The sequence below is a fragment of the Austrofundulus limnaeus genome, unplaced genomic scaffold, assembly GCF_001266775.1.
Source record: "Austrofundulus limnaeus strain Quisiro unplaced genomic scaffold, Austrofundulus_limnaeus-1.0 Scaffold120, whole genome shotgun sequence".
NCBI classification, from domain to species: Eukaryota; Metazoa; Chordata; class Actinopteri; order Cyprinodontiformes; family Rivulidae; genus Austrofundulus; species Austrofundulus limnaeus.
The window spans coordinates 883459-896184 of record NW_013952522.1 but is presented as its reverse complement, the minus strand read 5'-3'; the positions used below and the strand labels follow the sequence as shown (position 1 = coordinate 896184).

At 40.6% G+C, this 12726-nt stretch overlaps 4 protein-coding genes across 4 annotated transcripts in view; 2 read left to right on the top strand and 2 right to left on the bottom strand.

Moving 5' to 3' along the window:
- Positions 1-1642, top strand: part of mrps7 (mitochondrial ribosomal protein S7) — a 5194-nt gene extending 3552 nt beyond the window's left edge. The window contains exons 2-5 of the mRNA XM_014014925.1: positions 513-704; positions 791-854; positions 938-1105; positions 1267-1642. Of these exons, the coding sequence (XP_013870379.1) occupies positions 513-704; positions 791-854; positions 938-1105; positions 1267-1488 (646 nt within the window). The 3' untranslated portion in view covers positions 1489-1642. The remainder of the gene's footprint in view (positions 1-512; positions 705-790; positions 855-937; positions 1106-1266) is intronic.
- A 37-nt stretch (positions 1643-1679) lies between these two features.
- Positions 1680-5733, bottom strand: mif4gdb (MIF4G domain containing b). Its single transcript, XM_014014926.1, has 6 exons — positions 5639-5733; positions 4994-5113; positions 4751-4860; positions 4406-4561; positions 4227-4319; positions 1680-2950 (listed from the first exon to the last, which is right to left on the bottom strand). Exons 2-6 carry the CDS (start codon positions 5070-5072, stop codon positions 2723-2725), a joined length of 666 nt encoding a protein of 221 aa, XP_013870380.1. The 5' UTR covers positions 5073-5113; positions 5639-5733; the 3' UTR covers positions 1680-2722.
- slc25a19 (solute carrier family 25 member 19) lies at positions 5641-10906 on the top strand. The gene is made up of 7 exons (XM_014014923.1): positions 5641-6143; positions 6398-6542; positions 6743-6898; positions 6986-7156; positions 8508-8688; positions 9120-9250; positions 9331-10906. Exons 2-7 carry the CDS (start codon positions 6411-6413, stop codon positions 9544-9546), a joined length of 987 nt encoding a protein of 328 aa, XP_013870377.1. The 5' UTR covers positions 5641-6143; positions 6398-6410; the 3' UTR covers positions 9547-10906.
- Positions 10907-10990: 84 nt separating this feature from the next.
- LOC106522076 (cytoplasmic phosphatidylinositol transfer protein 1) overlaps positions 10991-12726 on the bottom strand; it is a 72649-nt gene continuing 70913 nt past the window's right edge. The window contains exon 8 of the mRNA XM_014014929.1: positions 10991-12323. Within this exon, the coding sequence (XP_013870383.1) occupies positions 11952-12323 (372 nt within the window). The 3' untranslated portion in view covers positions 10991-11951. The remainder of the gene's footprint in view (positions 12324-12726) is intronic.

Genomic DNA, 12726 nt, shown 5'->3' with positions numbered 1-12726 from the left:
GTGGTGCCAGTTTCCCCTCCACCACTACTCTAACCCAAAACCCTAAGTGTCTATATGCAAACATTGGGGGGTGGGCACAGGAGGCAAGAGTGGTACCATCCGGCCACCTGTAGCCATGAGTGCCCACCATAAGTTCCTAAATGTGAATTTCATGAAAATGAGTGAATGTCTAAGATGTACAATAAAAAAAGATTTCTGTCCGACTTAAATGTTTAAAACTTTTCTTGAAGTTGTCTTAAACTTTTAGTTTATGAAAAGTGCTTTCATTGTGGTCGTTTGATGAGAATATTAATGTTTTAGAAGTCATTCACATTAGCACGGTACAAAACATTGGAGAGAGTTAAACAAATTCTGACCAGCTTTGTAATTAATGTAGGCAAACAAAAGAAATTGCAAAGAAAGCATATAAATTACACTTTTTTTAGGACATAAATAAAAATTTGATTTGTTCTTGCATACTCTTATCGATCTAAACACTAAAACTGTCCAGTAAATGTGTTCTTTGTTTGCAGAGTGGTTTTGGTGAGATGGAGCAGATACAATCCTTACTATCTGGAGCCCGAGGTCAAGAAGGAGGTTTACAGCCGACCAGTGAGTGAGCTGAGTGCTGAGGAGGTAGAGGAGCGTGAGCAGAAGCTGGTACAACCCATCAAAGCTGCGACCAATTCAATAACCAGCTCGGTTTTTTATGACCCAGTTGTCAGGTAATTAAAGACAACTCTGCTGCAAAATGCACACCTGATTCTCCTGTTTTAAGTCTTGCAGTCATTTCTTGTTTTTTTCTTTTCAGTAAATTCACCAACATAATGATGAAAGAGGGAAACAAACGTTTGGCCAGAGAGATTATGACAAAGGTAAAGCCAAGCGTTGCTCAGATCTTGCTGAATACTGCTCACTCATTTGTTGCTTCTCAGCAAAATAACATTTTTTCTTTCAGACACTGGAGCTCATAAAAAGGAAACAAGTGGAAAAATATCACAAATCTTCAGCGGAAAATAAAGCAGTGATTGAGTGTAATCCCCTCACGATTTTTCACCAGGCTTTGGAGAACTGTAAGCCCGTGGTTGGTCTGACCACCGTAGATAAAGGTGGAAAACACTACCAGGTCAGTAAAGAGGCACTTTAAAGCTCTTCTGTTAGATTACAGGACATTTTATGTAATGAAAATTGAGCAAATCTATTGAGATTAATGTTTAGGGGGAAAAAAGTATATCTTGCAGCTACAAAATAAATGCATAGATGTTTAATTTTGTCTCCAATCCCAAGGTGCCCGTCCCACTCACAGAGAGCCGACGCCGCTTCCTTGCAATGAAATGGATGATCACAGAATGCAGAGAGGGCAAAGACGATCGCGTGTACATGTATGAAAAACTCGCTGAGGAACTGCTCATTGCCTTTAACAAAGAGGGCAAAATCATCAAGAAGAGGCTTGATATGCACAAGATGGCTGAATCTAACAGAGCATACGCCCACTTCCGCTGGTGGTAGACAAAAACATTTTGGGACTGAAGTATTGTCCATTCACATTACTGCTCAAATAACTGTAAATAACATGAAACTCCCTGTGGAAGGAGGTGAAATATGCTTAAAGTCAAAAGTACGGTTGTTTTTGGATTAAATAATTTGTACTGAGTACAGTAAACACCAGTGTTTGTAATTATTACAAAATAAGAGCAGAGTCAAGAAAAAAAGAATTTATTAAACAAGTGTTTAATGTACAATTTGAATGTAGAAAACCAGAACAGAGTTTCACAAAAGTACTCAGACATTGTACAAAAATATATGTACAACAACTGCTGTCAGAGTAATTCAAATATTTACAATTACTTTTTAATATGCTTACTTTTTAATATCTAAATTAAATCGTTTGTTTCTACAAAGTAAATGTTTATTTACGGTAATGTATTTTTTTGGAGCCAGCGTGTTAAAAAAAATGTATAAACAGCAGGAAAGTAAGAACATGAGATACAAAGTTCAAAACTTAAAAAAGTGTGTTTTTTAGACTTTTAAAAAGTTTCCTGAATGAAATATTCATGTTTGTTCAACCAAACTGGTGATAAAAAAAATCAAACTCCAGTTCTGTAGAAATACATCTTCAAATGGAGTCCAACGGTTTTTGGTCCTTTTAACCTAACCAAGTTAAAAAATTCTCCTGCAATAAAACTGAGTTAAATGACAAGTCAGCCTCACAATAAAGAACAAATCTGCATCTAAACTTAAACTTTGAAATCATTTTATAGTTTCACTCTGACCAGAACATCCCACTATCTACATTAAAAAAAAGACTTCACATAACTCCTCATGAGGATAAAGTACATTTGAACTGTAAACAAGAATAAGAAAGTAAAGCAACATCTGACTAGAATGATTCCTCAAACTTCTTCAAATTTGGTAAAGAAAATATTTCTAAAAACGCAAATGTATAAGAAGTTTTTTTTCAGTCCTGAGTGAACCTTTAAGACAAACATCTTTTCAACCAAAAGTAATTAAAGCTTCGTAACTGAAACTGAAAGCTTTAACTATTGCACATTTCACATCAATTATGACCAAATGCAAAAAAAAGAAACTATCCAGCAAAATCAAAAAGTTGTTTTTAACAGGTTTCAAACCATCTTAAAGCTCCGCTCAGATTACCTGTAATATGTTGCTTTTCACAATAAAGCTGCTGGTTTTATAATCGTGGAATGATCGGATGGGCTCAGCACCCACCCCGTCTGTTTGCTCACTCAGCGATTTCACTGTAGTAATATTTGTGGGCCGTGCCGCTGAGCACCCAGCCTCCGGCTCGAAACTCTAAGATCTCCAGCAGCAGCAGGCGGGTCATGGAGGTGAGGCCCTCCTGAAGAAGGAACCCGTCCCGCAGCAGGAAGAACAGCTCGTCCATCCGCTGGCTGTTGGCCTTCTCCAGCTGCTCTCCGATCCGATGCAGCTGCAGCACCAGGCAATCCACCTGCAGAGGACAAATGGGACACCTTGTTAAAAAAAATAAATAAAAGGCAACTTGTTTAAAGGAGACCAATTATGGGTCCTAGAAATTTTTATGGTATGTCTGTGGGCTATCCAGACCATGTTCATTCAATTTAATGCACAAAATGATTCTCAGATAATAAAATTTCCCTTTTTCTAGTTCTGCCTGCTCTGACTTCTGTTCAGAAGAGCTGTTTATGTTAATGAGCTCTGTTGGTAACGCCCTCCAAAAATCTGTTGACATTAACTCCGCCCTCCAAAGCCAGCGTTTACGTTAGCATGGCTAACAATAGCAAAAGCTCCGTTGTACAACCATATGAGAGACCCAGAGGAAGAGTCGTGGTCGCAGCTTCTTTTTTTTTTCTCTCCCTCCTCTGCTCTGCCCTCACTCTGCATGCTGTTACCAGAGCTGACTGCTGCACTGCTCCCTCTCTCTCTCTCCACACACACACACACACCAGCAATACGTCCTGCACAGCGGGAGGGGAGGACGGAAAAAAAGGCAGAAACACAGCGGGGCAGCTGCAGCCCTAACGGACCAAACTTCAGTCAAACAAGACCCAACACTTTTATTCCTGATTTAAACTAGCGATCTTTGAGCAGCTGCAGCTGTATGCTTTTTTTTTTTTTATGTCAGGCTGTTGTGGAGCGCTCCACCTCCTCTGTCCGAGGCTGGTGAGGCGGACAGCTCAGCCGAGGCTGCTGGAGCTTCATGTCCTGATCCAGGGAGCCAACACGAGTCAGTCCCAGACTGAGCTGACTTGATCAAGTCTCTCTCTGCCTCTGGTGAGGAGGAGGGTGAAAAATCCTCCACCTCAGACGTTCAGAGATGTAACTATCTGCGATACTGTGGTCACTCTCCATGTAGCATCAATTATGCTAATGCTAGCTGTCGCGTTCTCTCGTCCTGGCCACACCTCCGCTCTCTAACCCCACCCCCACCTACCCACCAACTTTGATGCATTTTTCAAATTTTGCCTTGGGGCGGAGTTACCTTTTCACAGGGGGGTAAGATACACTTTAACGATGATACCATTTAGTGTTTTTGGATCATGAGGATTATAATTCAAGAATTCATGAAATATAGAATACAATCTGAAAAAATAAGTCATCCATCATAATCGGTGAAAATTCAGCAAATTATAAGCTGAAAAAAGGAGGACAGAAACTCAGTGGATCAATGTTAAAACAAGAAATGTATTCAGTGCACATTTTCATTGTCCTCAGGCTAACAAGCACAATAACGGATGTAACCTCACCTCCTCCTCGTTTGTTAAAGCATCAGGGTGGGCCAGCCTCATGAGACAGTCATACACGGGATGGACCAGAGCCGCCATCGGCATGTTGTTCACCTGAGACGCACACACAAGTACAAACCTCAAAACAAACACGGATAGCTGATGGTGGACAGAAAGTTACAGCAGCCTCTTGCGCTTACCTTGAGGTAGTCAAAGATGTTACAGATGAAGGTGACGAAGCACACCCACTCCTGCACYGAGCGCGACCTCGTTTCTTTACGCTTGTTAAACTCCTGCTGGAGTCGGTTCAACAGGTGCTTTCTGAAAATATTTCCACTGCTCTCTTTGGCCTCAGCCTGGAGGAAAAAAAAATCAGGTGGGAATTAGGTCTCATAAAAAGAAAGATCCTCCTGTTGCTTTAAGATATGAGGCAAATGTTAGAATGATTAATTTAGTTTCATATTTAGCTGCCCCCTGTGGCGGGTGATAGGTACTCTTTTAACTGAGGCTGGGCTCTGAATGTGTGTCTTAAAACAGAGACGGACCTGCACAATTGTGTAACAAATCCGTCCGGCCTCTTTGCTGAACACAGCATCCTTTAAAGACTGATCCACAATTATGTTGGACACTTTCTCCAGGTTCACAGAACTTGGATCTGAGGGCAAGAAAATGGTTTTAAAACGTGTTTACAGAGCGGGAAAAATGTTTTCAACAACATCCAAATGCAGGTCTTAAAACTATTTCTAACATTAATTATTATTAATACACAAATAATGCAAAATCCTGACCTTTCAAAGCAGTTTTCAGTAATATCTGTGAGTCTGGGTCAAATGACTGAATTCTGTAGTCATCAGTGGAGTTTTCCATTATAGATGGTAGAAGATAATAAACACCTGGGAGTTGTCACACTGTGGAGATAAAACAACCTTATTTCACTGCACTTTTCTGCAGATCAAGACTGGTCAGTTTAAGATTACAGGTCTTCTTTTCATACAAAATCAGTGAAAGCCTTTTAAATACTGTTGGGACAACAAACTCCCAAAACCCTGTAGTCATCAAATCGCTCTCTGCAGCTCATTCACTGAGGGATAAAAGGGATCTTGTCAACTAAATACCATCCAATACTCAAAGTATGCTTTTCTTTTTTTGAGGTGATAAATATAATTTGTTAGCCACATTTGAACTTGAATAACGTAAATGTACGTCTATGCACTTGTTTATTACTGGTTTTAACCAAAACATTGTCACAATACGGCGTAATGAAACATTACTTTTGCTAGCTTGTGCTTCGAGAGCTGCTATAGTAAACAATACCGAACGCCAATATCGCTGGCCAAACGAATAAAACAGATAAATATTAAAAAACATAAATCTGGCACAAAACTTACTTTTATTAATAAATATAGTGTTGTAAAATATGTGAGAAAATATACCTGTTTAAAGCATCTGAGTTAACCATACCACCAGCGCTACACATCCAAACCAACAGGCTTTCGAAGAGCAAGTATAAAGGTAAAGATAAGTCGCTGCCCGATTCATGACCCATTCGGAGTCCGGAAGTTGACGCAAACAGGTGTTACGTCGAGCCGCGTTCCCCCGTCAGATACGGTTTCTCCACGGCGTTCTGACGTATAAAAAAACAGCGTTTTATCAGCTAAACGCGTTGTAAAGTGGCGTTTTGTTGCGCTTCGGGCTTTACATATTTATCTTGTTCGAGAAGGCGGAGTTAGTTACGTTGTGCATGGTTTTGTTGAGGCAGTTGTTATCTTGTTCACACATATCGTCTTTGCAAGACGGAGCATGCGCTTTGTGAAGCATTAGCAGCGAGTTAACCCGGCAAACAGTGTGGTGTTTTTGCTTTGTAAGAGTGCGCTATTCAGTGCGCTAGGAGTTGAAGTATAAGCTGCAGAAATATTCCCGAAGAAGTGTTACTATAAGGTAATTTTTCCCTCTTTACCACTACCATATGAAGTTACCAGCTGCTCTGTTTTTAGCTTAGTTTACCTTAGCTTGACCCAAGCCGAGGAAGGGCTACTGTCCTCCAAACTAAGTGTCATGTTGCTAAATTAAATGAAATCGACACATATTATTAAGAAACAACCTTGCACGCACAATAACTGGCAACACCACATGATCTTTTAAATATATATATTTATGAAAATATAGTTTATTTATTTGTTTTCTGTCACTAGGTGTTGTGGAGAGATGGTGGGCTATGACCCCCGGGCTCAGGATGTAGCTCCTACCCCTCAGGAGGCAGTCATCGCAGGTTCATCTGCTGGGATGGTCACTAGAGCCATCATCAGCCCATTTGATGTCATTAAAATCAGATTTCAGGTAACAGTCTACTTTCAGTCAGTACTTCACCAGCAGGTGGTGACAGATGATTTATGCAAACTTTGCACTGAAAAAAGGCTTGGCTATTTTATTAAAAGTAAATATATAATCCAGTCATGATGATTCATTTACAGTTCCTTGTACGCAGTCATAGCAATGCTATTTATACGCTAATCAATGAAATCCTTTCCCCCCCACAGCTTCAAATCGAGCCTGTTTCTTCACAGAGACCCACGGGGAAGTATTTGGGAATCCTTCAGGCAACTCGATGCATTTACTCAGAGGAGGGCATCTCTGCTTTCTGGAAGGGTCACATCCCAGCTCAGTTTCTCTCCATCTGCTTTGGAGCAGTCCAGGTAGCGCTTGTGAATAGAAAACTGCTCATTAAAGCAACAAGATAAACATCCTCAGCAACTCAAAATACCCCTCCCCTTTTTTTCTAGTTTGTGAGCTTTGAGTTTCTGACTAAGGCGGTTCACAAGTCGACGCTGTATGACAGTCAGACACCAGGAGTTCACTTTGTGTGTGGCGGTTTGGCGGCCTGCTCGGCTACAGTCGCCTGTCAGCCTCTGGACATGCTGAGGACACGCTTTGCTGCTCAGGGAGAACCAAAGGTAAAACACGACGACACTGCTGTAACTCTGTGTCTGCTAGTCTTTAGGTTGTCCTGATGCATCTCAGTAATCCAGGTAAAAAATCAAAAAGAAAAAWAATTGTATAGGTCTTCTGGACGGGTTCTTCTCTAATGAAACGTTTCGTCTCTCCTCCAAGAGACTTCTTCAGTCTGAGAGTTTCAGGCAAAATTAGTCTTTAGGTTCTGTAAAATCAACATAGACCAGACTTTTTCGACTCTAAAAGCTCACATGATGCTACAACCAAACTATTAAAGCTAGCTCTCCCTTGCTTTTTTAATAAGATAAACCCTGGCTTTCTGTTAGCAACATAGCTTGTGAACTGCTGGGCATATTTTATTGAAACCCACACAAACAATCATTCACTCAAACAAACTAAACAAACAAGAACTTTATTCAAAAAGAAAAAAATTGTATAGGTCCTCTGGACGGGTTCTTCTCTAATGAAACGTTTCGTCTCTCCTCCAAGAGACCTTCAGTCTGAGAGTTTCAGGCAAAATTCAGGCTTTTAAGCCCTGCCTCCATGTGACTGATACTCACATCACATGGCTATCGTTGACACCTAATTAACACTTATTGTTAACAGGGGGTGGAGTGATACTGGCAATGGCCCCGCTGTAGGAGGGGGACAACTGAAAACGGAGGCCTCCACCTCTGTTCAATGATGGACGGTCTTTCTTCACAAAAATGGCTTCTTTTACTCCTCTCTCAAACCAACGTTCCTCTCTATCAAGAATGAGAACATCCTCATCTCTGAAAGAGTGACCGCTGGCCTGTAAATGAGTGAAAACTGCAGAGTTCTGGCCATTAGACGTAGCTCGTCTGTGTTGGGACATTCTTTTGAACAGTGGCTGCTTTGTTTCCCCGATGTATAACTGGTYGCAGTCCTCCTGGCACTTAACAGCATATACAACATTGCTCTGTTTGTGCCGGGGCACCGGATCTTTGGGGTGAACCAGCCTTTGCCGTAATGTGTTTTGGGGTTTGAAAGCCACTGGGACATCATGTTTAGAAAATAAACGTCGCAGTTTTTTCTATGTGATGTGAGTATCAGTCACATGGAGGCAGGACTTAAAAACCTGAATTTTGCCTGAAACTCTCAGACTGAAGAAGTCTCTTGGAGGAGAGACGAAACATTTCATTAGAGAAGAACCCGTCCAGAAGACCTACACAATTTTTTTCTTTTTGAGTTTTTACCTGGATTACTGAGATGCATCAGGACAAGAACTTTATTTTGTCCTGAAAGACAAAACCAGGCAATTTAAATTTTGTCAATAAGCAGTATAAACTGTCTTCATTACATAATCATTATTGAACGTTCCTGTCTGTTTAGGTGTACAGAAACCTGCGTCACGCCGTGTCCACGATGTGGCGCTCAGAGGGAGCGCTGACGTTTTACCGCGGCCTCTCTCCAACACTGGTGGCGGTGTTTCCTTACGCTGGACTGCAGTTCTTCTTCTACAACATCTTTAAAAAGCTGTTGTCTCCCCCATCTAAAACTAGGGACTCTGGAGGTCAGTGTTTCAGAAAACGTGTAATGATATTATTTTTGAAAGCTTTTCTTTGGATGATGTCGTCTGTTGAGTTTTTGTTTCACAAAAAAAAAAAAAAATGATTCTGCCGACTTCAGTTCAGCTAAGCCTGAAACATCTCTGTTATGATATTACTTTGTTACACATGATTTAGCTGTTTAGGTTCAACTTTTGTATGAAGCTTTAGTCAGAATTGAGTGAACAAACACTGAGACCCTAAATATATAACATCTATTTGTAAAGCTTTTATATTTCACCCTTCTACAGTAAATATCAGTAACGCAGCTTTGAGCCAGAAACTTACTTTTCTTTTTCTGGGTTCATCAACTTTGAGTTCAGACTGTTTACAAGTGTTTACTAGAACAGCTTAGTATCTAAGCAGACATGCACTGATGGGTTTTTGTCTCTTCAAGGAACCTTTAGRAGCCTGATTTGTGGCAGCGGAGCTGGAATGATCAGCAAAACCATCACGTATCCATGTGACTTAATCAAAAAGAGGCTGCAGGTGGGCGGGTTCGAGAAAGCCAGGGCTCACTTCGGAAAGGTGAGCTCCTCTCCTGCACGTTTGATTTCAGCAAAAGCACAAACGTCTCAGTCGTACTCGCCCGCTCCTCTGCCGCGCAGGTGCGGAGCTACAGCGGCCTGAGAGACTGCGTGGTCCAAGTGGCCGAAGAGGAAGGCTTGCGGGGATTCTTCAAAGGCCTCTCGCCCAGCCTGCTGAAAGCTGCGCTGTCAACAGGCTTCACTTTTTTCTGGTATGAGTTCTTTCGCAACGCCTTGTGTAACGCCAGGGAGAAACGGAAAACAAACGTCCCCGCCAAAGACCGAGGGGCGAGATAACGAACAAAACGGCGCAGACGAGGCAATCACGCACAATTAAAGCACACTTGACGTCTTGTTGCACTGGACAAGTTACTGAACAAAGCGAAGCAGGTCAGTGGTGGGTTCTGTTTACACAGGTGAATGTGGGGTAAATAATCTTTATATATCAGGTGTTATATAATTGTATAAACATCCTATTTGTTAAATGTCATTTAATTTGCATTTTGACATTTCATATTTCATTCATATTTAAATGTCAGTGGGTTTATGAGTGCCCTGGATTATCAGTAAATTCCACAGGAATGTAATAACAGTAACTCTGTGAGTGAGTCTTACTGCCTGAGTGTTCCCTTGTTTTTGTTTTGTTCTTCTTGAGAGTGGCCTGCTTGGTCTGCAGAAAAAATAATCAAGCATCACTCTGACAGCCGTTGTATAGGAATTATGAGATTGCWCAATTATGCTCTTATTTTGTTGTCACTATGCTTTTATTTTGTTCAGTCTGAGGTTGGGCAAAATAGTATTGTGTGTGGTTAATCGTCAGAATATTTGCTGCTTTGCAATTACTTCAATTATGTGATGATATATTTTTGTGTGTGACACACTTTCACTATCAGACCCACAAGTAAGCATAATGGTGGACGGCTTTGGCCACATACAAGTGCAATTGTCATCTATTAATCCTCGCATTAATCATTATCGGCTAAACAATTAATCATGATAAGTTTTTTTCCCCAATATTACTCAACCCTAGCTCAGACTGTTCAAAGGTTTAKTGTTGACTTGAGAATTTGTCATCAGATTGGATGAGGGAAACTAGTAAATATTAGTTGTGTGTTTGCTGTTGTTGCAAGAAGATGGTGTGAGCAAAACAAACAAAAAAAGATTATTTACTTTGATATGTTAATAATAAAACCAGTCAGGAAGTCGTTCATTCAGAGATTTAACACTATATTTTGTACACACGTGTGCCGACATGACTGTCCTTCACTGCGACTCTGAAGTCTTTACTTTGCAGATAAAAAGAAATATTTATCACCCAGTAAACCTGATTTATCAAAGAGAGTTTTATCAACTATCTGATGTAAACACAGGTTTAAACATGATGCTCATTCTGCTTACAACAGGAGATATTTGTATATAGTGTCTGTGGAGTTTATCTTTTTTTTTGAGAGTTTAAAAAAAGTTTATTTGAAATATAAGTTGACATGTGTGCTGTAAATGTAACATTTCCAAAGATTTCCTAATTCAACGTTTTGGGTCATTTTCCTAAAAAAAATCCATCTTAAGTCAGAAGAATGTACATTACACATTAATGCAACATCACTTTTGCTTTTATTTAAGATTGCTTTACACAGGAATAAAAAGGGTATAAACTGCATCCAGTCTGCAATTATTATATTTTGAATATATTTACATACATAAGTTTAATTTTTTTTTTAAACAAGATTTTTTTCCCTTTTACTTTTTTTTAGACTATTTTTGTGTACGGCATTACCAATTTTAAAATCTGTTTATTTAGATTCATTAACAAAGACTTTTTTAAACCGTTATCGATGCATCAGTATTTGATATAATTTAATTTACAGAGTCATCACCAACAACGAACACAAACAGATTATAGCAGGTGAACAACACCACATAATCAATAAAACCTCAGGTGAAACACGTTACGTAAGAGACTGAGACAGCAAAGAAAACATTAAATTGGCAGAAAATGTCGAAGTGGGTTCTGTCAAAATGATGTTATCACACGAGGACAATATGGCAGATATTCACTATAAATAACACAAACAGTCTTGTTTGTAAAACATAAATTTCATAGTATTCTTACTGCTAGACATAGTTTTAGTTTTGACATCAACAGTGTTCATACAGTATTTACACTTCATACTTCATCCTTGTACACCTGAGAGGTCAGAGTATAATACTTGTTACAGAGGCTGACAAACTCTTCATCACATTAATACAAACACAAGCCAGAAACTCAGGTGTTCAAAGGTGAAGCAGCAAAAAAAATGGATTTTGTACATGTAAAGTTTCGGTGACCGAACCTTAAATCTTATCTCGACACCCTGAGCTTGGATGAAAACAAAGTGATCTGTGAGTTAAAACGCTTGCAGGAATGTGCGACACATGGACTCCATGCTGACCGTTGCACGATGTAGGTTGGGTATTTCTTGTAWGTAGCTTCAGCTGCCTTTGCTTTGACTCTTGAAGGGTTTTTCGTTTGGGATGCAGCTGCCCGGCTGCGCCTTTTTAAAGGCAGTCTGAGAGCCGTTGGCTTCACTGTAACACCAGCTGAGGTTCAAGGATGACCAGGACAGTGGGAGGTCTCCTTCACTCGTTCTGGCTGAGGGGACGTTGTGCTGGACAGGCACCGACTGACAGGTTGAGGGTGTTTTCAAAGCGGTGCGGTCCAGGTCTCATTCGGGCTGCGGGCTGGAGTTCCAGGAGAAAAAGCTGGGCAGCTTGAAGAGTGAATCCCTGCGGCCCGGGTCGGGCAGGGTCAGCGTCTCCGGGGCGGACTTCTTCCTGGGTCGGTCCTTGGGCACCGACAGGAAGTCCGGAGCTTCGGTGGAGAGGGGAGTGGACGGGGCGCTGTTCGGTCCGCTGCGGGTGCAGGATGCCAGGGTGGTCTCTGAGATGGAGATGGTGGGGGGGAAGGTGCCAATCTTCAGGTTGGTGGCTTCCTGTGTGGTGCGTTCGTACTCCCTCACCTCCTCCATGGTCATATCTGGTAGGAGGGAAGAATCACAATCATTATTTCGCCTCATTAACTGAATGAAGAAAATTAGCTAAAGACATTTTTTTTATTTATAACAATCAGTTTGCCTCACATATTTTGGCAGCATAAAAGAGTCAGAACTTTATTTTATCATTACACTAAAGTCTTGAGGTGACTCAGTATTAACTCTCAAAWATCACACCACTTTTATCACATGAGATTCATTCAGGATGTCAAACCACAGTGGTYAGCAACTGTAGCAAACTCACAAACTGCTAAAACTCAGCCATTTTTACAAATATTTGGCTTTGGTTTTAGTTGCTGAGAGTCATCCCCAACACATACCTTGAGCATGAATTAACCGAGCAAGATTTATTGGTAACACTTTATAATAACTACACCTTATTTAGCCTTAATTAATCATTAATAAAGGGTTACTTAACATTGTACACATCATTAATTCAGGATGATTC